The sequence below is a fragment of the Delphinus delphis genome, chromosome 19, assembly GCF_949987515.2.
Source record: "Delphinus delphis chromosome 19, mDelDel1.2, whole genome shotgun sequence".
In the NCBI taxonomy this organism is placed as follows: Eukaryota; Metazoa; Chordata; class Mammalia; order Artiodactyla; family Delphinidae; genus Delphinus; species Delphinus delphis.
This window is the reverse complement of record NC_082701.1, coordinates 10,185,383-10,207,934: the sequence shown is the minus strand read 5'-3', so window position 1 is coordinate 10,207,934 and position 22,552 is coordinate 10,185,383. Positions and strand designations below refer to the sequence as shown.

Sequence of the window (22,552 nt, the reverse complement as noted above, 5' to 3'; positions counted from 1 at the left end):
CCTCCCCTACAGGGCGTCCAAAGGGGCCAACTGTGAAATGCATTCCGGTGACGAATGAGGCAGTTCAAGGCCCAGCCTGTGCCTGCTGGGTACCAATGTCCCCAGGTACCAAGCTGAGGGCCCCCAGGCCTCCAACAGGCAGTAGGCGGGGTTCCGGCGGTGGGGTGGGGTGGATAGAACGGAGGAGGATTTGGTTCAACACCCAAACTGAGGAGGCCACGATGCTGAAACACACAATTCCACGTTTAATGTTTTCTGGAAGAGCACTGGGGCAGCACAAAGCAGGAGGCGGGCGCCCTGCTCCCCAGCCCTCCCACACGTATACACAGTTATTAAAGTCTGACCAGCAGAAGTCCTTCAGAGGGAAGGATGTGCAGACCCCAGACCCAATGGCCAGGCTCAGGGAGGGCAGAGGGATTGGTCAATCAGGGCTTAGCAGGCAGGCAGTGGGAAGGAAGGCTCCTGGAGGGGCTCAGGGCCCAAGCAGACGGGGTGACCCTGGCCCCGGGCGTTGATGCAGAGAAGTGGGGAAGGGCTGCCGGGCCAAAGTCAGCCACGGGCCACAGCACCAATCCAGGCAGCGCCCCACTCAAGGCGTCCCCCCAACCCCCTCAGAGCAGAGGTCTGACCCCAGTGGTTGGGACGTGCCCTCTCTACCCCCTCAGATGCTGAGCCATGCAGGAGCCCCTGAGACAGGCAGGGGGGAGCTTTCCGGTCCCTTCCAGCTCCCCCCTGCTCTGGGGCCCAGGAAAGCCCCCTCCTGCATTGCTCTTAGGCTGCTGGTCAAAGAGGCCCCAGGGGAGGGTGCTGGGGCGCTGAATGGTGAACTCTCTGGGAAGCAGGACTCTGAGACGGTGGGTGAGGCGGGTCTATTGAAGTTGTGTAACCATGACAGCTGCTGCAAAATCAAAGGCCCTGGTTCCTTCCACAGCTGACCCATTGGAGAGGAGGGACAGAAAGCCAATGCCAGTGTGACAGGCGTGGGGGCCCCGTCTAGGACGCAAGGGTGGGGTGGGGGAGTGGGTAGAGCCATGCCAGGATGCACGGCTCTGCTGGGTTGTACTGAGCTTGGCTGCCAGGGGCTATCTGCCGCCAGGAGCCTGCGGGTTCCAGCGGGCAGGCTGCTCACCAACGCAGAGGCCACGGCCGAGGGCTTGGCTGTCCCTCTGAGGAGCTGACCCTTGCCGCCCAGTTCGAACCCCCTCGCCGTTGTGGCTCAGAAAGACCAGCTGAGCCCTCGGGCAAGGCCACAGGAATGTCCACGGGATGTGGACGTCAGTCCAGCTGTCCCCCAAGAAGGTTCCTACGTGGCCTAAAATATTAAGCCAGACATGGTTTTCCGGTCCCCACGCCCCCCACCCCCTTCCCCTGTCACCCTTGGCATCTACTTTAGATCTTCTCTTACAGGAAGTCTCCGGCAGCCTCGAGGGGAGACAGCCCTCCTGCCTGGAGCCAGCGAGGCTGGCAGAAAGGCAAAAATAATAATGCCTCCCTTTCTTTTCCATGGTTTACTTTGCTCCTTTCACAACCTTTAGAATTGGCTTAATTATTCCCAGCAACGGGAGCAAGGGTGGCTTACTCTGGGACACCCTGGCGCGTCGTGGCACACGTGCAGGGGTCACTCAAGGACGTGCACACAGAGGGGAGCTCTCGTGGGCACCCGCCTGGTGATTTCATGTGCGGACACGGCAGGGCCTGGGACCACACAGCCGATGTTGCTTCCCACTCCCGCGAGGGGGCGTCATGTCGAATGCCAAAGCTGGGGACGTGTGGGCCGGGGAAACCCGGGTGGGGGAGGGGGTCCGGCGGAGCAGGGCGGGGCACGGGGACAACGGGAGGTTAGCCTGTGGCGATGGAGGTTAGCCCTAGCGGGCGGCTAGGGCTCGGTGGCAGGCTTGACCAGGTAGCCACTGAAGGTGATGTAGGTGTCAAACTCATCGCTGAAGATGGCGTTCTCGCGCTCGCCCTTGAAGAGGCGCACCCACACCTCGTCTTGGTCCTGAAGCTCCAGCATCAGGCTCTGGCTCTGCATGATGCTGCGGTCGCTCACCTGGGCGTACAGGATCACCACCTCCTCCCCGTTCTTCATGATGTGCAGGTATGTCTCCTTCTGGTTCCAGGTGTGCACATTGAGGCTGAAGAAGTAGATGCCGGGCACATAGCAGTAGAATTTTCCCGTGAACATGTTGAAGTGGCCGTAGAGGTTCACGAACTCCGTGTCGAAAATCACCGTCTGGTAGTAGTCGTTGCTGTGCAGGGGCTTCTTCCGGCCCACCGAAAAGGCAGCGTAGTGGTTCTTGCACCGGTCCCCGGGGGCCCCCATGGACCCTTTCTGCCCTTTGGGTCCCGCGTGGCCCCTGGCGCCCACGGAGCCTGTTTTGCCATATTTGCCTTGCACGCCCCGATCTCCTCGGTCGCCCTTCTCACCTAAATGGGACGGGAAAACACGTGGCGTCAAGCAACCTCAAGGATTATTCTATTTTCATCCGGAAGCAATCGTTTTTTTTTTCCTTCTTGAAAGTCCTGGCGAAGAAAAGGGAACGTATGCGTTTATCCAAAAGCAACAGGAGCAGCAGCGGAACCCACGGCTCCCTCCGAACAAATGACCTACAGACGCAGGGGCTGGGCCTGAGGATCTGGGACCCGGGCCGCTTGGCTTCCCGATTCAATCGTCCCAGGCTGTGCAAGGTTATCTGCTGCTCACAGGACCCTGAAGCTGAGGCTTGCGGTGCAAAGGCAGGTGGGGTGAGACCCCGAGCTGCCCTGAGGCTCCTTCCCCTGTGGATCCCTCCCCAACCCCTCCTCTTGGAAAGGGGCCAGAGCCTCAGGAACGGAATTTCCTTCTCCCCGCTAGATGACAGCATGCCTCTGCTCGGTGCCCTGAGGAGCCATTCTTCTCCTGCCCACTCCTCCCTAACTCCATCTTCTGCCCTGCCCTCCAATCAGGACGGAGCAGTGCCCCCTCCCCAGGGGACGGTCCCCCCTGCTGGTCTCTGTGCCTGACCTTTCAGGATGGTGATGTTGATCTGTGGCACCGGGATGGCCTGGTACATGGGAGTACCAGGGTCACAGCAGCGAAAGCACCGGGATGCGGGGGGCTCCTCTTCCTGCCTGGAGCTGTATTTTTCATGCTTTTCTTCATCCCTAAGGGAGTAAAGACATCACCGTGAAAGCCAAGAGCTCTCAGAGCCAGGAACTCTTCTCTCTTCTGCCACCAGAGGGCCTAGGGTACCTGTCTCGCCTTCTCTCACCTGGATGTGTGAGGCTGTGTTAATTTTCCCTCCACAGAGACTGCGTTGGCTCTTGGCAAATTCTGAGGCTTTTAGTGAAGGTTCAGAAAGAGCCCCCTGCCCTCTGTTGACAGCAATGACAGTCGTGGAAACAACGATATAACAAAAACGGCAATAATTTGAGGAGCTGGGCAAGATAGAGGCTACATGGGAGAAATCTGGCACGTGACATGCCAGTGGAGTGACTGGACATCCCCTTCATGTATCTAGGATTCTAGAAGCTGCTATGTTAAGCTGACTCGTTTGCAAATGAGAGGGCTCAACCAGATCTGCTCCTGGGGGGCGGGGGGCAGCGGCAGCGACAGCTCCATGCTGCTTCCTCGAGGCGTCACACTGCACCGCCCGTGCTATCTGCTCGCAGCTCTTTGGCTGTGACGCGGCCACCTTGGAGGTGGCACAGTCCGTCTTGAAGGGTCAGCTCTTTGTCTCACTCTGCTCCCATATTCAGACCACAGACAATCCAGGAGATGGATCTATACACCCTAAACTCAGCCACCTACAAGCCCTAGACTCCCAGATGGACCCCCGCCCACCTCACACCAGAAGTCTCCATTTAGAGATTCAACAAGCCCCACACACGAGATGTGTCCCAAACTGATGGCCCATCACTGCCGCTCATCCCTAGAATCTTCTCTTTCCAAACCCTGTTCACAGCAGCAGCAGCATCGCCAGTCGCCCAGAATGGAACGCTCAGCCTCATTGCAGATGCTTCTCTGGCCTCACCAATCCATTCTGAGGATCATGGAGTCCTGAGGAGTCAGCCCACCCCACCATCAAAGTACCTCCAGGAGCTGGGCCCTCGGCTCTCCTCACCTCTAGGGACCACTGCTGTTCGGAATGCCCTCCTGGAATTCATCTCTCCCTTGCCAATTCGTCCTCTGTTCTGCCACCCTCCAGCATTCTTCCTAGGGCACCATGAAATTTAAACCTCTCCATGACTCCCCTGTAGATGAAGTTCCAAAGAGACCCTTTCCCACCAGGTTCATCTGCCCTCCCATCCTCCACCCTCCGGCATCCAACCACCCTACCCAAACGACCTACCAGCCCTTACACTGCCACACACTGGAATGGCCACACTTCGCACGTGCCATCCTGGCTGCCAGGCGGCTTTCCCCTCCTGTGCCTGGGATGCCCCTCAGGTGTCCTCAAGACCCAGTCACTCCTCCTCCTAGCCTTCCCCAACCCCTGCCCCCGCCCCGCGCGTCCACACCGTGGACACACTGAACTGGATCGTGTGTGTCTGTCCCCCCATAGCCTTGGAATTCCTGGAGGCCAGTGACTGTGTCATTCACATGTGTGTCCCCAGTGCCTAGAGGATGGCCAGACCAATAACGGCCCTCAATCAATGTTTGTTGAATGAAAAGAAGGAGGAAGAAGAGGAGAAGAACAAGAAAAGACAAAGAAGAAGAATGATGTTACTTTGCCCCAAATCCTATGCAATTCCATTGTACTCCAAGACAGCCCGAAGCCTCAGGTATCACGTCAGCCCAAAGCTCAAAGTGATAAAGAAACTCAAAGTCAGCATCAGGTGTTAGGACCTCACGTTTGATGAATGACATTTTCATGAGTAATCCCAAGCATTTTATGTATCCCTACAAAATATCCCAAATAGCCTGGAGTCTATATATCATCAAAGGTCATATATATGAAGACAGTGTCATTTGGAAGAAATTCATAACTTTTCAAGGAAAGCCACCACTTCTTGTGCCAGTCTTCAGCCACCATCCCCCATCTTGCAATGTGATCAGACATCAGGGTGGTGGAGATCAGCTCTCAGCCCAGCATCGTCCCTGTCTCCTACTTCCAGGTGGTACTTAGAACCATAGAAGATATTCTCAAAGGACAGGCAAGGACGCAAAGAAACCGAGAGCTGGGGGTTGGGGTTGTGGTGTGTTCTTCTTTTAAGGATGCGGCTGCAGCACCTCACACAGACCCACATTCCTCTGGGGTTGGAATGAGGCTGGGTTACTGTCCGCAGTTTCAGATAACAGGCCCGGGTCACTGACAGGAGAAATGGCGCCTCTGTCCCCCAGCACCGGCTCCTCAGCCTTGGCCTCTGCTCCTTCCCCTCTAGCTGCCAAAGAGCCCCCTGGGGCACCTGACCCCCAGGCTCATCCCCGCTGCTGAGCCAGCGCTCCTGCATCCACACCGCACAGCCTCACCTCTCAGCGTGGTCCAGCGGTGGCTCCCTGGTCCCCTGCTGCTGCTGCTGTTCGAGCTGCCCACGGGGCACGCGGCCCAGCACCGGGCCACAGGCAAAGGCCAGCAGCAGGCAGCACGCCAGCGCGAGTCCCAGCCCATGGGGGCCCATCTTCCCGCTGAGCCCTGCTGGGGAGACACACGGGGAGGACACGGGTTGGAAGGGCCCTGCAGTGCTTGCCCGACCCACCAAGCTGACCCACTAAGTGCTTCAGCTGCCACTCTTCCTGGGACGGCGATCACACACTCACACTCACACACACAGTCACACAAGCTCAACATACATACTCACAAACCCCAGTGCACATCCATGCACATATACAAGTGCCCTCACACACGCACATACTCACACACTCAATACACGCTCATACACAAACACACTCTGTACACACTCAAGACACTCGGTACACTTACACACACTCAGACCCACACTCTCTTGTGTTTACACTTGCACACTCAACACACGTGTACTCCGGTGCATTCACGTGCATATACATACGCTCACAGGCACACATGCATGCCCACACCTGGCATTCACACTCTCAGCACACTCACAGACTTATACGCACAGACTCGCACACCCTCACGCACATGCCCTGGGGCCGGGCTGGCGTTAGAGCACCAGGCCACCTGCTGCCGCTGAGCATGGCTCTACCTGGCCCCCCACGCCTCCCAGGAAGGAGACCCCTCAACCCTGAGCTCTGCAGATGGTCGTGTCTCGGCCCTGTTAAGACAATGAGCAAAATCCCGAATGAATCTGGGGGGTCCACTGTCCAGGGACTTTGCCCCAGCCTGCACTGTGGGGCCCGGTGGGCAGCCAGGCACTGACATGTCGCTCTCTGGCCACCAGGGGACGCAAGAGCGTGTCCTCGAGCATCTGGTGTTTGGGGGGGGTGGCGCCCCGCCGCACAGGGCATTTATTGTCATCGAAGCCAGCCCCATGTCTCTCCAAAAAGCTCTGGACCGGACCCTCTTTGTACAGGATTGAGATAGTCCTTCCAGAAAGAGCTGTCCACTGGGGGTTCCCAGTGAGCCCACTAGGGGGCAGTGCTTGGGCTTAAAACAGACAAATCCCACTGGTTTCTCACCGTCAGAGGCATCACCCCGGCTAACCCCAGCTGTGGGATTTACACGCGTGCCTCAGCCGTTTCTGGTGTGTGGAGTCAGAAGTCACACGTGCCTCGACTGTTTCTGGTGGCTGGGAAACCTCCCCATCACGGAGGGGGTGACGGTGGTCAATCCCAGCCCATTTTGTTCACCGAATCATACAATTTAACACCAAAAGGGCTGACAAGGACACCTAATTGGACCCTCTGGCCTGCACAGTGAAAGAACTGAGGCTGGGGAAGTAAGCACGCCTCCACCCTGCCCCTGCAGCTGGGCTGGGGCCGGGAACCAGGCATCGTGGGGAGGGGCAAAGCATCAAAGCAAGGGAACAGCCTCAGAAGGTCCTGTCTGATTTGTCTTTAACTCCTCTTTCATGTCTAAGGAAAACTAAAATACCGAGACGGATTTCTGTTTTTGTCGGTAATCGTCTACCCAGATGAATGCTCCTTTCACGCATCTCGGGCCACCATGGACCTCCTTCAACTCCATGGCTCAGAGGCCTCGCGGCCCGTGAGGGCACGACCCTCTCCGCGGGGCCGACTCTTTGGCTTTGTTCTTTATTCTGCGTGTTAGCAGGCTCGCTGTTTTAGCTCGGAAGGCAGAATTCTCTGGCCGCCCTCGCTGCTGGAACCCCGTGCCAAGTCAGGAGAACCTGGGGGAGGCCGAAGACCGGGAACCAGAGCTGAGGCTCTCCCGATGGCTCCTCAGAGATGTGCTATGAGACTCTGAGCCAGGAAGCCTGGCCTCCCCAGGAATCCCCCCACCCCCTGAAGCCACACTTCTGCCCGCTCTTCAATTCTCTGCACAACCCCCACCCCCTGCAGTGGATTAGCTGGGCCCCCCACATCCACGTTCTCTACCTGCCAAGGGTCAGGACCCAGAGACCTTCCAAATGACAGAGAGACTGCTGGGACCAGCCCTCCTCCTCAAAATGTCCACTACCTCCCCTCCACTTGGCAAAGAAAATTTGTACATGTAAATGTAATTTGTAAAATACATATTAAAAGAATCTCTCCCTCTCTCTCCTCGCCCCCTCCACCCATCCATCATTTCTCCAGGCTCCTTGCCAGGGTGGGCACCACCCTCCCCAGTCTGCTCCCACACTTCGCCTGCATTGCCCAGCACCCCTTGTCCCATGTTCAAGCTCCCTGCTTCACGTACTGCAACGTGCATACACGTCACCTGGGAAATCTTGTGAAAATGCAGATTCTGATTGGGCAGATCTGGGACAGACATTTTCCAAAAGCCCCCAGGTGCTGCCAAGGCACCACAGTTTGAGCACCAGGTTCCAGCCACACCCCCAAACTCCTGGCACCTGCCCACCTGCCCACATCCTTCTCCCCTGGCCAGGAGCACCCTTTGTCCTCTTTTCTTCTGCTAATAACCAGGCTAACAGGACTGACAACTGCCCCAGGCCCGGTGCTGGGCATCCCTGCATCATTTTCACTCATCCTTACAACCCTAAAGAGAACACTTCCTCATTAATAGTTTTTACCCCATCACAGGTCTCGTATGGACCTGCGGTGAATCTTTTAAGGAGACAATATTCATTCATTATTATACTGAATTCACTAATGAAGAAACCGTGATGAGAAGTCGATTAGCCTAAGGCTGCCCACTTTTTTGTGTGTGTTTTTTTTTTTTTTGCGGTACGTGGGCCTCTCACTGTTGTGGCCTCTCCCGTTGCGGAGCACAGGCTCCGGACGCGCAGGCTCAGCGGCCATGGCTCACGGGCCCAGCCGCTCCGCAGCATGTGGGATCTTCCCGGACCAGGGCACGAACGCTTGTTCCCTGCATCGGCAGGCGGACTCTCAACCACTGTGCCACCAGGGAAGCCCAGGCTGCCCACTTTTTAAGCCATGGGGGCTGGATTTGAATTCAACAGGCTGCCCTCAGATCACATCAAAATCCCACCCAAGGGACCTCCCTGGTGGCACAGTGGTTAAGAATCCGCCTGCCAGTGCAGGGGACACGGGTTCAATCCCTGGTCCGGGAAGATCCCACATGCCACGGAGCAACTAAGCCCATGCACCACAACTACTGAAGCCCGCCCACTCTAGGGGGTGTGCTCCACAACAAAAGAAGCCACCGCAACAAAGAGTAGCCCCTGCTCTCCGCAACTAGAGAAAGCCGGCGCGCAGCAACAAAGACCCAACGCAGCCAAAAAAAAAAAAAAAAAAAATCCTACCCAAGACCCAACTCAGGTGCTTCATATTCCTTCTGAAGGTCTCCCAGACCCTCAACTGGAACAAACTCTCCCTACTCTTTTTTGCTTGCGTGTCTCATATTGTCTCATTCTGCAGAGAGTTTTTCTTGGCCTAGAAGATTCTGCACAGCAGACCTGTGACCTCCTCTGGGCTTGGGATACGGTCTTGTTCAACTTGGACCCACCAAGCATCCTGCAGCACCCTGAACTCAACAAATATTTGTCAGATTGAATTCTCCAAATTTGTTTATTGCCCTATTTCTGTATTTCCCCTGTTTCTCCTTGGCGCCTTGATAATTACTCTCCTTTTCCTTTTCAATGCCAAGCTTGCATCACTTGAAAGGAAAAGAGGTTTTCCTTTCTTCAAACATTTTTTTTTCCTGAATTCAAAGTAATATATATTCATTTGGGAAAGGCTGGAAAATAACAGGAAAAGAAAGTACAGAGCTGTCTTGGACTCTTTTGTCCCCAGGGCTCCTCAGCCTCGGCACCAATGACATTTGGGCTGGATCAGCCTTTGTCGTGGGAGGCTGTCCTGTGCATTGTAGGAGGTTCAGCAGCATCTCTGGACTCCACCCACTAGATTCCATCAGCACAGCCCCACCCCCAGTTGCGACAATCAAAAACATCTCCAGACTTTGCCACATATCCCCTGAGAGGCAGAAATCCTCCCAGTTGAGAATCAGTCCTCTACCCTCAGTGGAAGTACACTTTTGCACGTTGGTACGTTTCTTTCTAAGTCTGGAAAAGGGATTTTCTGTACCTAGATAGAAGAGATGGAGACCAGGATGCAGCCGGCGCAGGGGTGATGCTATCAGTGGCGGGGGGGGGGGGGGGGGGGGGTGGCCCGCGATGACCCAGCAAAGAGTCGGAGGCGCCAGGAGCACTGAGTGAGGGCAGCAGAGGTCGGTGGTTCTCCTCAAGGACCTCCTCTTTGGGGTCAAAGCAAACCCAGACTGAAAGCTTTCCCTCTTCAAAACCGTCTTCAGAACGCTTTTACTAAGTCCCACAGCAAAGTCAACATCATGACATTATGATCATTTTACTCACTTTTGGGCAAAAACAGTATTGCCCAGGGCTTCCCTGGTGGCGCAGTGGTTGAGAGTCCGCCTGCCGATGCAGGGGACACGGGTTCGTGCCCCGGTCCGGGAAGATCTCACATGCTGCGGAGCGGCTGCGCCCGTGAGCCATGGCTGCTGAGCCTGCACGTCCGGAGCCTGTGCTCCGCAACAGGAGAGGCCACAACAGTGAGAGGCCCACGTACCGCAAAAAAAAAAAAAAAAGAAAAGAAAAACCAGTATTGCCCAACATCTAACCAAACTTAGCTCCGGCCCTCTTTAGCAATTTCCAGTGAAACAGAGTGCCCTACAAGGGGGGAGGTGTGCCCCCAGAAAGATGACTCAAAGAACGTGCTGTCAGGTCCGGGGAGCAGCCCCCAGGACTCCTTGGCCAGTGGTGTGTAACCCTTGTGAATCTGGACCCGAGTGGTCCAGTCTCCTGGCTGCCTTGCGGTCAAGACATCTGAAGTTAATTCCAACATGACTCAGAACTGGACTTGCCTACCCCAAACCCTGTGAAGACATTCGTGTTCCAAATTCCATAACAATTCCATGAACATCTTTATCTCCCACCCACGCCCTTCAGGACCTGCAGCTCCTCCACTCCCGTCTTCTCAACCCTCCCCATCTCCCTGCATCTTAACCTCCCCCAGCAAGGAAGAACCCCCCTCTACAGTAGGTGGGAGGCGAAAGGGAGGAATTGGGTCAATGACAGGGTCCGGAGGAAGGCAGGAAGTCTGAGAACACTTCCTGGTTAATGATTTTTATCCTCCCAGCCCTCGAATGGATCTGTGGTGAATCCTTTAAGGAGACGATATTCATACACAAGTGCAAGTTTCCTTATATCCGTTTAAAATCGGTCCTGTCGTTTTGGGGGGCCCGCCCACCTCCGTGGTGTCATGTCTGTGTTCCGACAGTGAACTCCTAGCCCTCAAGCTCCATAAGTTTGCCTTTTGTCTTGTTGCCAACCCCGCCCAGTGCCCTTTGACAAAAGCATTTTATAAACCTTCCTTAATCTTCATCGGGTAACCAGCTGTTCTGAGAGGCGAGAAGTCTAGGATCTCCCTGGATTAGAAGGAGTTTAGAAGACAAGTCGAAATGCCCATGTAGCTCTGGAATTCCCTCTCAGGAGAAAATTGAACACAGGCACGGTTTACTGGATGCCCGTGATTTGCACAGCATCGGGTAAGAGCTTGGGAGACAGTGATTCCATCGCAGATTAAATATACTCCCTGACCTCAAGATTACCATCCATGGGGACTTCCCTGGTGGTCCAGTGGTTAAGGATCCACTTTCCAATGCAGGGGACGCTGGTTCGATCCCTGGTCGGGGAACTAAGATCCCACATGCCACAGGACAACTAAGTCCACGGGACAACTAAGCGCACGCACCGCGACTAGAGAGAAGCCCATGTGCCGCAACGAAGATCTCGAGTGACAAAACTAAGATCCGACGCAGCCAAATAGATAAAAATAAATAAGTATTAAAAACAAAAAAAAATTACTGTCCAGTGAAGGAGACAGATATGTACACAATCACAGCTCAAGGCAGAGCAGCAGATGTTGACTCAAAATGTGACATTCTAGGCCTGTGCCGTCCACTGCAGTGGCCGTTAGCCACCTGTGGCTATTTCATTTGAAACCAATTAAAATTAAAGAACATTCTAGGGACTTCCCTGGTGGTCCAGTGGTTAAGACTCCGCACTTGCACTGCAGGGGGCACGGATTAGGTTCCTGGTCGGGGAAGTGAGATCCCGCATGCTGCACAGCATGGCCAAAAAAATAATTAAATTAAAGACCATTCTAAATTCCATTCCTCAGTCACGATAGCCACATTCCAGGGGCTCAATGGCTACAGGGAGGTGGGAGCTACCTTCCTGGACTGCACAGAACATTTCAATCGCTGCAGAAAGCTCTGTTGGGCAGCTCTGCTCTATTAAGATGAAGTTGGGGGGTGGGGGAGTAGGAACTATGAACAAACAGCGGGCCAGAAATCTGGGAGTCATTTAGACGCCTTCCTCTCTCATATCTGCCACATCGAGTCAGTCATCAAGCCTCTTTAATACCTCCTGAAGGTCTCCACTCCTCTGTACCATTTGATGCTTTCCAGGAGCTCTGGCTGTGTCCCAGACTTCAATTCACCCAAAACAAATATCTTTGTCTGGCTTGTCTAGGGCCTGGACACCACCCCCAAATTTTACATGCTTCTCCCGAGGAAGTTTGGCCTAAGATAGGACTGTCTCCCACACCTAAGGTCTTCTAGGTCGAGAAGGCGACGCAAATCAGTATCCAATCAGTCTCTGTTTCAACACAGCGTCAACTGTCCCTCAGCCACCAGCAATCCTTCCGCACATCTGCTCCTGCCACCCTCCCCTCCTCAGTATCTTCTCTACCAGAAAGGAAGCCCTGGGGCTGCCCCTCACTGCTTCGACATCTGGCGGAAATTCTCCCGTTGAGACACTCAGAGCTCTCCAGTTGCTGCAGAAGGTTCCCTGGACTCAGATCCTGGGGTGCCTAGAAAAGAGAAAGCCCCATGTTGGGGTGTCCCTCTGGCCCTTATGACCATCCGGACTGTCTAACACATGACATCTGTTTTCCTTCCCCGGAAGCCATTCATCACACTCATTTTCCACTTACCAGACTTCTCTGGTGATGGGCAGGAGGGAGGTAGAGTGGCTCCCACTTGATAAATGACATTTGTTCACCAATCCCAGGAAGCCATTTCATACCTAATTTTCCCTTCTGTAATGGGGCAGCCCCAGCCGGTCTCGGGCCCTCTCCCGCTTCCTCCCAACCTTGCAGAGGAAGCAGCAGTGGGGGCTGTGCATCCTTTATTAGAGGAGCTCTGGTCAACTGGAGGTGTGCTGTGCCTTTCCCAAAAGGTGAGGGCATCCTGGCGCCCAGCTCACTTGCTGAATCTCCCTCTTCCCCTTTTTCCAAGAAGCTGTCCTCTGGTGTAAAGGAAGAGGGTTTATTTTTTTTAAGGTTTGGGGTTTTTTTGGTTACCTCCAAAGCCCAAGGTCAGCGATAGAGATGGGATCTCCCAGGGCTACTCGCTAATTAATAAACGAGGGCTTCCTTTGTGCTGACTTGGGATAAAACAGTGAAGGAAAGAGGGGCCAGGCATCCTCCCATCCTGAGACATCTCCATCCTCTCCTGAGGCAATTCACTACACCTAGACCAGGAGAGGCTTACCTGGACCTGAGAGAAGACACTGCCTAAGCTTCTGCCCAGGCCCTGCATACAAGGAGACCACGTGGGCTGCAGGCGGCGGGCCTTCGGGGGCACCTGGCCAGCCCAGCCTCCCCAGTGCAAACAAAGATTTCCTTGACTAGAGCCCTGTCCTTAGATCACCTCCCAGCTGTGAGGCCTCGGGCGGCAGGCTTGGCCCCCGCTTTGAGAACCGTGTGAGAGAGAAGAGCTACTGACAGCTCGTGCCTTGCCGTGAGCCCGCGCCGCAGGTGGCCTGGCCCACGTCCCATTGCCCCGCAGCGGTGACACCCTCAGGGGCTGTTCCCAGGGCCGTTCCCAAGACGGAGGGAGGAAAAAAGCTGGGAATTCCACGGCCTGTGCGCCGACTGCACCATCCCTTTTACAAGCACCACACCGTTTTTCGTTTTCTAGGGCCTGGAAATCACTGCCGCATTTTACAGCCATCTCCGGGGAAAGCTTGGCAAAAGGTAGAACCTTGTCCCACATCTAACGGCTTCTAAGTCAAGAGTACAATTCAGCTCAGCATCCAGTCAGCCCTGCCACGGCCTGCTGCAGCCCAGACTGCTCTGGTTGAGATCGCCGATGTCCAGCTCCCGTGCAGGCTGCAGGGCGCCTGCCGGCGACGACCGCCCACCTCCCCGCCCCCTATCCGGCCCAGGCTGTCTCGCTGTGTTTACCCTCCATAACCTCCCCCTTAGCGACAGGTGTTTTCCAGACCGTGTCCTCAGCCCTCAGCCCCTCTCACTCCGAACACTTTCCGCCCATCGTTTCCTGTGTGACAGCTTCAGCGGACAGCTCCTTGATCCTTGTCCCCAGCAGGCGTCCCCGGCCACCAAGCTCTAGGCCTGCGCTCTACAGAACATTGGCCTCTGGCCTCTGGGGCCAGTTAAATCCTTTACAACTAAACATAGTGAAAAATTCCATTCTCGGCCACTCGAGCACGTTTTAAATGGCTACCCTCTTGGACGGCACAGCTGGGAGGACTCTTCCATCATCGCCAAGTCCTACTGCACAGCGCTGGTCCAGACCCAGATGGCCAGCTGTCTCCAGATCATGTCCTCTTCGCTCTGTCGTAAGATGCTCAAGCCCCCAGTTGGTTCACTGTCTTCTTCCCCAGCTCCCGCCGTCCCTGTTCCTCCTCAGCGCTTACAGCTGTTCACACAGGGCCCCCGGCCCGCATCTCCAAGCTCTGCAGACTTCGGCCTCTCTTGCACCGTAACCAGGCCCCCTGGCAGTCTCTCCTCTCCCTCCCTTCGGGCGCTGTCACTGCTTCTTTCTCAGCCCTGCGCTGGTCTCCCCATCTCTCCTCTACCTTCCAAACTGCTGGCCAGAGGCAGCTTTCAAACCTGCAGATCTGAATGCCCCCCTTGGCTCAAAAGGCTTCCATGAAAATAAAGGAAACATTTAAGCCCTGCGCTTCACCATCTGCCTCCCACCTCATCTCTGGCCCCCTTGTCCCCACCCCTGCATGTGTATCCTTCACCCCAGCCAACTGGAGCCACCGGAAGTCCTAAGTCACACCACGGTCTCGTCTTCTGTCTCTTTCTCTTGCCACCTTCCTCGTCGCTGTGTCCTTCAGAGCCCGGCCTGATGCCACCTCCTCCAGGAAGTTTCCTCCCCCAGTATCTAGCAGAGACCGGCTTCCTTGTCTGGTCCCCCCACAGATCAGGAGGTCCTCATACACAGGAGATGTGTCTCAGTTCACACGTGTCTCCAGTGCCTGGGGTCTGACTTTCAGTACTGACCGAAATCCACAGTCCCTTTCAGCCCTTCCCAAGTAGCAGAGCCATCGTCCAAAGAGGACTCAAGCCAGTGTGTTCAAATCTCTAATTCAGGTTGGGGGTGGTTTGGGGTGGGGGGAGAAGGGAGGTGGGGAGAGTGGCCCAGGGCACACTCTTGTATTTTATTTATTTATTTATTTTTGGCCACACCACGCAGTACGCAGCATCTTAGTTCCCCGACCAGGGATCGAACCCATGCCCCATGCAGTGCAACTGATAAGTCTTAACCACTGGACCGCCAGGGAATTCCCAGGTCACACCATTAAGTGTCATCAGAACGCTGAATCCCGACGTGACCAGGTAGCCATCTTTTCCTCAAGTGCTCCTCTTATCAGCACTCAGAAAGCCTCCTGCTTCAAAAAGAGTTACAAGCGCTCGCTTCGGCAGCACATATACTAAAACTGGAACGATACAGAGAAGATTAGCATGGCCCCTGAGCAAGGATGACACGCCAATTCGTGAAGCATTCCATATTTTTAGACGTAGAGAATGGACTTGAGGACATGGAGAGGGGGAAGGGTAAGCTGGGACAAAGTGAGAGAGTGGCATGGACATGTATACACTACCAAATGTAAAACAGCTAGTGGGAAGCAGCTGCATAGCACAGGGAGATCAGCTCGGTGCTTTGTGACCACCTAGAGGGGTGGGATAGGGAGGGTGGGAGGGAGACGCAAGAGGGAGGAGATATGGGGATGTATGTATATGTATAGCTGATTCACTTTGTTATACAGCAGAAACTAACACACCATTGTAAAGCAATTATACTCCAATAAAGATGTTAAAAAATAAATAAAGAGAGTGAGATGCAAAATAATTAATTAATTAATTGTAAAAAAAAGAGTTACCACCCATTGCCTCCATCAGCCAAACTTACAAAATACCTCAATGTCCTGCAAAAGCAGTCTAATCAAACAAATGATGGTGCAGCCACACGGTGGAAAACTAAAGACGAGGTGGTTGGTCAGGCTGGCAAACTCAAATGCCTTCAGCCATTGGCCACGGGCTGGGTGTAATGTGACAGGGAGGGGTGGAGATTGCTCCGAACCCAGAAACACACGCTCCGTTTAAAGGCATTTAAATAAATAAATAAACGATGCTGGAGGGGGAGGGGCAACTTCAGCTGGTAGCACCAAGGACTGACCTCTGTAAACAGACGAATATTTACTGGCGTGGAAAGATGTTCGTAAAATGCTGATGAGTGAAAATGCAGGTTGAAAACATACATACATAAAAACACATCCACACATGCACGTACATTAGCCCAGAGATTTGAAGGCCACCCACCTGGCTGCTAACAGCAATTATCTCTGGGTGATGAAAATACGGATGCTTGCCATTTTCTTATTTGGGGGTCTCTGGGGTTTTCCCCTATAACCGTCACATATTTTTTCACATTAAGTACACATTATTTTCCACTTAGACAAATGATAAGTAAGCCCCACCCTGGAGACTAAGAGAGCATTTTGTTTATTCGGGGGAATTTGAGTCTCTGCCTCGAAAAGAACGGGGAAGGGGCTTGAGGATGCTGTGGCAAGTTTGTGGCTCAGGCGAGACTGTGGGGGATATAAACTGCCCTCGTGCTGAAGTCCCACGTTCTTTTTTTTTTTTTTTTAGAGAATTTTTTATGTATTTATTTTTGTCTGCATTGGGTCTTCATCACTGCGCGCAGGCTTTTTCTCATTTCGGTGAGCGGGGGCTACTCTTCATTGTGGTGCGCGGGCTTCTCATTGCGGTGGCTTCTCTTGTTGCGGAGCACAGGCTCTAGGAGCACAGGCTTCAGGAGCTGCGGCACAGTAGTTGTGGCTCTCGGGCTCTAGAGTGCAGGCTCAGTAGTTGTGGCACACGGGCTTAGTTGCTCTGCGGCATGTGGGATCTTCCCGGACCAGGGCTCGAACCCGTGTCCCCTGCGTTGGCAGGCGGATTTTTAACCACTGTGCCACCAGGGAAGCCCAGAAGTCCCACGTTCTTTCGCAAGTGTTTGTTGAGTGTCTACTGCGCACTGGGAAGAGGGCTGGATTCTAGGGACACGGTGGAACAAGAGGAAGAAAAGGCCCTCCCCTGGGGCAGCCGAACCCTGGAGTTACCGTGGGTACTGATTACGCCGGGAAAGGCACCCAAGTGGGGCTAGAATCAGGCCAGCCAGAGAGAACACGTTTTGTAGAAGCAGGGGATTTGTCCTGCCTTTGACACACCAGTCACTGGTGTACTTGCCACTGAAGGAAGCTGCCTGCAGCCACAAAACAGGAGAAAATGGAGCCAAACCTTTGAGGCCATCATCAGGACTTCTGCTCAACAGCCAGGCGAGTTAACCGGCCCAGGAGCAGCCCCGTCATTTATCAGAGATTCCTTCTAACAAAGCTCTGGTTAAGCACCTGCTGCCGGCCGGGCTCTGGGCACGTGCTTTACGGAGGCTACTGAACATGTGCCCTACAGTCACCTTGATTTCTCAGAGGAACAAATGGGCTCAGAGGGAGGGAGTCACTCACCCCAGGCCCTGCCGTGGCAGGGGCTGCAGCTCAGGTGAGACCCAGGTGTGTCTGACAGCAGAGGTCTTGCCACTTCGCCTCGAGGGGGCCTCCAGGAAGATGCCGTCTAGGTAGGACAGGCTGGTCCTGACGAACCACCGTCCTGAGGACACTCCCGCCTGCCGGGCGGGTGTCCACCTGCTAAGCTCACTCGGTTACGGTGGGAACAGCGGCAGCAGCCCCGGGCCCTGAGGAACTTATCCCCCAGCTGAGACCTCGCATTCATCCCTTCAGCAGATTGCTGAGGGCCTGCTCCATACCTGGCACCATGCAGGGCGCCAGGGATCCGTGATAACCGTCCTCATCAAAGCAATGTGCTAAGACCTCCCGGCGCCAGCATTTAACATCCACCACTGGAGCGCAGTTCCTTCGGGTTTAGGCGCAGGATCACCAGGAACCTCCCTCACACCTCAGGATGGACGGGGCGTGGGGGGTGTGGCCACTGAGTGTGCATTCTGAACGCACTGCTTTTGCAGGGTAGAGAGAAAACAGTGCATGGGTGAGCTCTGCAGGGGAGGGGAGGGGGAAGCCCACATCTCACAGGGATGGCAAACGGTTCCACCCTGACCCCCATGCCCTCTGATGCTCAGAAGCAAAGGGGACTGAGGCCGAGTGCGGCTGGCAGGAGGGAACGATATAAAGAATTGACATTCTTTACAGGGGGTGCAGTGAGCATGCCCTGTGTCTGCCCATCCCTGGGGGCTGCCAGGGGTCAGGTGTGGGAGGGGCCCCACAGGAGAGGTCCCTGCAGAGAGGGAACCAGGAGTAGAATGGAACAGAAGGGGGAAGGGCAGGCATCAGACTCCAGCCCAGCGCCCCAGCTGCCTGGGCCTGCTTCTGCTTGCTCTACAGGGTCCATTCTCAGGGTCTCCTCCTTGTAGGTCAGGCCAGTTTACAGAACCACGGGTCTTGCTCTCATAGCTATACCTTAAGGGGTGGGGGGTAGATGTCCTGAATGCTGGAAGACCTGAGTGCCATGGCCACCCCACACCCCACCCAGACCCACCCGTCTCTACCAGAACTCACTTTACACTCTTCACAAGCAGAAAGGGCCCAAGTGTTTCCAAGCGCACCCCAGTCCCCCACCCTGACCACCAGCCTCAGAACCTGCAGGGCAGAGCTGCAGGGCCCAGCCCAGCCGACGTCTGGCCTGCATCCGCCCGCAGCTCCACCAGGGCTGGCAGCCTTCTCAGGCGAGGTCCTTTTCCTTCGCTGGTCCCCAGGGCAGAGGGTGACTGGTAACCAGATGTCCCCACTTGGGGACAGCGTGCAACGGAGGCGAAAGGTTTGGGACCTCCCCCCGAGTGTGGATTCACCAGCGGCTGGCAGCAACGTCTGACCCAGCACAAGGCACCACGCACCTGGCATCGGCGTGCTCCCCACCTCACCCACTGCCCGCCCCGCCTGCCTGCCCCTTCTCCCGCCTGTCCGGTTCTCCCGCGCTCCCTTCCCATCCTGCCTCCTGCCCGCAGTCTCCTGCTCTGCTCCATGTCATCTCAAGGAAACTGCCTACAGGAGCCAGGGAGGTGGTCAGGCAGGGAGGTGGTCGGACACGGAGGCGCAGGATGGGACAGGATGCCCCAGTAGGACTGTGCCAGTGGTGCCCACAGCTGGAGAGGGTTTGACTCCAAAGGCCTCTGGGCAGGCCAGGGACACCCCGGTGGGCAGTGGGGGGCCTCCGGCGCTTCAAAGCCCATCCTGCTTTGAGCCCAATTCTGGGAAGCAAGCGTGGGCAAGGATGAGCGGCTTCCCGGTGTCGGAGCGCCACTTCCACCTCCAGCTGCTCAGGCCCCTCTCAGCTGCAGCCTTGACGAGGACCCAGAGCTAAAGCTGCCCCCAATGAGCTCAAGAGCTCCCGCTCCTGCGCCCAGCATCGAGCCCCTCCCCGAGAGGCAGGAAGACAAGGGTCAGAGGTCACAGGCTGCGCTGGCAGAAGTTTCACTGCGGGGCTTGGGGAGGAGGAAAAGAGCCAGCGTGCTCGCTTCTGCATGTCCGTGGTTGAGAGCAGAACTGGTCCTGCCAGGCTGAGGATGTCTGGGCGGGGCCCCAAGAATCCTGAATCCTGGGACCCGGGGGACCGGCTCACTGGGCTGCCCCTAGAGCACGGAAGGAAGCACCTGTTCAGGCTTTGGTGGTCCTTTTCCAAATCCTTCTCCAAGTGGGCAGATGTTCCCTCGTACTGTGTGAAGGGTCAGGGAGGTGTCTGGGGTCCTGTCCAGGGAGCTGCCTTGTCTCATTTGACTTTACGAGAAGGCAGATTTCAGCAGGTAAAAACAGGAAGAAAATAATAAACCTCTGCCCAAACGGTAGTTACACCACCAAGATGAAGTGCCCCAGGAGACCATCACCCCCACTTAAGATCACTGGACTCTCAGGGCAGGGAGACGAGGCTGCTCCGGAAACACTCACATCTCTCTCCAGTGGATGGGCAGGCAGAGTTACCTTAAGTAGTCAGCAGAGTGTGGGGACCATAACAAAAAGGAAACTTTTTATTCTTCCTTTCCTTTGCAAGCTATCACCACCGCCTCTCCCCTAGGGCCCTGGAGCCTCAGCCACCCGAGCTCCAGGAACAGGGACTCATGCAAAGGTCCAGCCCCTGAAGACAAAAGCGCAGTGGCAAGCTCTTGTCTGGTGAGGACGCCCAGCAGCACAACTGTATCTACAAAATTCTTTTCATCTTTGTTTTGATGGGTGAAGTTCAATGCCAGAATATTTGGTTTATGAGTCACGCTAATTACATCGGGGGGGGGGGGGCGGGGGGGTAGGGCGGGAGGCACCAGGAAGAATAACAAAAAGCATGTTCCAAAAAAATTATGCTGTGCTGGTTGCCCTGAATAGGGAGGTTACGTCCCAGGAATGAGGAGGGAGCTGCCTGCACCCTTCCTGGGGCCGTGTCGGCCTTCTCGGCTCCCACCTGGGAGCCTGTCCCTCACTGGGTGGCTGCCCCTGCCCCAGACAGGCAGCGGTGTCCTCTGGCAGAAAGAGGGCCCATCCAAGGCCTCTGGCACCTACATTTGTCTGTCGCCCTGACCTGCTGCTCACCAGGAGCCTGTTCCTTGGCATCCCAAGAGACTCAAGATGGGAGAAGGAAAACAGAGAGAGCCAGAGGAGAGGGCTAGAGTCCCTGGGAAGCAGACCCCGGCTGTCTTTCCGGCCCCAGGGAACTTTCTCTGTGGGCTGCTGGGAAGTGGAAATTTGGAAACTTCAGGAGCTTGGGTTCCAGCACACACACATCCATGGCTGCCGCTATTTCTATTGCCACTACTGTTGTCGGGTCATCTCTAAGCCCCACCTCAGCTCTCAGGTCAAGAGGGAGAGTGGAGAAGGGGGACCAGAAAGGGCAGCTCAACCCTCTGCACCCCCCACCTCCCCTTCACCTGTATGTTTCCTGCCTCTCCCTGCAGTACGCACAGGCAAGTGCCTCGATTTGTGAACTTGCACGTGGGGCTGTCCGCCTGCTTCCCTGAACTATAAAAAGCAAAGGCCTAGCGTCTCTGAGGACCTCACATCCTCCCCCAGGGACCCAGGATGTAGCTAGTGGTTGAGAAAACTCAGTTTCTCAGGACACTCCCCATTTTCAAAGCTTGGAAAGAGGAAACTCCAAGTGTGCCAAACTGCCTCCATTCTTAGAAACCAAGTGAGAGAGAGGAGACGGAAGCAAGTCACAGAGAGAAGTCAAGTCACCCTTCCTCCCAAGTGGCTCAGGAGGGCCCGTGAGCACCTAAAGCACGTTGGGGTCCCACGGAAGACACAGCAGCTGTCCAGGAATCGGCACGGCAGGGCCCAGTTTAACACGACGTGGGTGCCCAGGACAGGCGGGGATCACACCTGTGCCGTGGAGATGCTTGCTACTTGGTAGTGCACAGAGAGGCAGGCGCAGTCCAGAGGCTCAAGGGCAGCTCAGCGACTCGGGCCCAGACCAGGGCCACATTCAGTGGTGTGGGCAGACCAGAGGGTCCCCCGAGAGGGACATTATTTTTTCCTGTCCAGGCTGGATCCCCTCCAGGAACACCAAAGCCATTAGATGCAGGGGCCAAAGCCAGCATTCCCTGTTCTGTGTAGGGTCCAAGTTGCCCACAGGCAGGGCTGGCTCTCAGACAGTCCAGGCGCTATTGGGGTGGGGTCTCCCCACCAGGTGCGGAGGTGACTTGGGTATCACTCCTTTCCCTTTCACACCCAGGGAAGAATGAAGCAAGATAAACACGCCACAAAAATCGGGGGCGGTAACAATCATTCCTGACAGCATCTGTCTGCCACAGAAGCCCCCTGCTCCCTGGTCAACAGAGGGAAACCACGGCCACGGCTCTCCACGGCACCTCGGCTCCGAAGGGAGTGTCAGGAACCGGCACCGGGCCCTTCTCCGCCAACTCCTGGTCTTTCTGCCCCTTTGCCGCAACTGGCTTCTGGCCCCTCCCACCCCGCTCCTCGCCCCGTGTAGGTGTCTGCTCCGCGACCAGGCTGAAGCCAGGAAAAGGCTCACCGGATCCCCCTCCTTCCCCCCACCCCCGCCACGGCCACGTCCCGTCCGCCAGGCCACCTACCTCCAGCCACCAGCGTCCGGGAGCGAGCGGGGCGCCCGCGTCCTCCCCGCGGCCTCTCTTAGAGCATCTCCCAGCGGCGGAGCCCCCTCCCAGCCAGGTTGGGGGAAGACCAGACTTGTCGAAGGAGAGAGCAGGCAGGAAGGAAAAAGTCCCCCGGGAAGAGGGCTCAGAAAGTTGTTGGGGTGCAGGACAGCCGGCCGCTCCCCGGCACCTGGATCTCCTCGGCTACAAGGTCTCTTTGGCCAGAAGCGGAAACGCGGTTTCTCGAAAGTAGAGGAAGGACCGAAGCAAGCGGGACAGACGCGTAAAGAGCAAACCCGGGCCAGATGTGAGCGGCCGCGGAGCCTCGAACGCTCCCAGCGCATTTTATCCAAACAGCAGCCGCCGAGGATTAACTGTGTGTGTGCCCTGGGGGGAGGGGAGGCCAGCGCAACCCTCCTCCGGGCTACCCTGGGAGCTGGCGGGGGCCGGGGCCTGGGGGCGGGGCTCTGAGAGTCCGGAAGTCCCTCCAGGTGCGGGAGTGGCCGGGGGTCCAGGACAAGGAAGGTTGCGAGCTCCGAGTTGCTGGGGGGCAGGGGGATGGGCTCCAAGGAGCTCCTGGCGCGCTTGCAGCCAAGCCCCTGGAATCCGTC

General features: G+C 55.9%; 1 protein-coding gene and 1 non-coding gene across 6 annotated transcripts; one reads left to right on the top strand and one right to left on the bottom strand.

Annotated features, from left to right (window-relative positions):
- Positions 1-230: 230 nt before the first annotated feature.
- On the bottom strand, positions 231-22,293 carry C1QTNF1 (C1q and TNF related 1). 5 transcript variants are annotated; one of them, XM_059996794.1, is made up of 5 exons: positions 21,921-22,293; positions 12,253-12,373; positions 5,453-5,615; positions 3,005-3,144; positions 231-2,427 (listed from the first exon to the last, which is right to left on the bottom strand). In XM_059996794.1, the coding sequence occupies exons 3-5, from the start codon at positions 5,599-5,601 to the stop codon at positions 1,877-1,879; spliced, it is 840 nt and encodes a 279-aa protein (XP_059852777.1). In that variant the 5' UTR covers positions 5,602-5,615; positions 12,253-12,373; positions 21,921-22,293; the 3' UTR covers positions 231-1,876. The 5 variants fall into 5 exon arrangements, with proteins under 5 accessions (XP_059852777.1, XP_059852775.1, XP_059852776.1 ...); XM_059996792.1 differs by lacking the exon at positions 12,253-12,373 and having other exon boundaries at positions 5,453-5,618; XM_059996793.1 differs by lacking the exon at positions 12,253-12,373.
- LOC132415593 (U6 spliceosomal RNA) lies at positions 15,226-15,332 on the top strand. The gene has a single exon (XR_009517316.1). It is a non-coding gene; the product is annotated as a U6 spliceosomal RNA (small nuclear RNA).
- Positions 22,294-22,552: the final 259 nt, after the last annotated feature.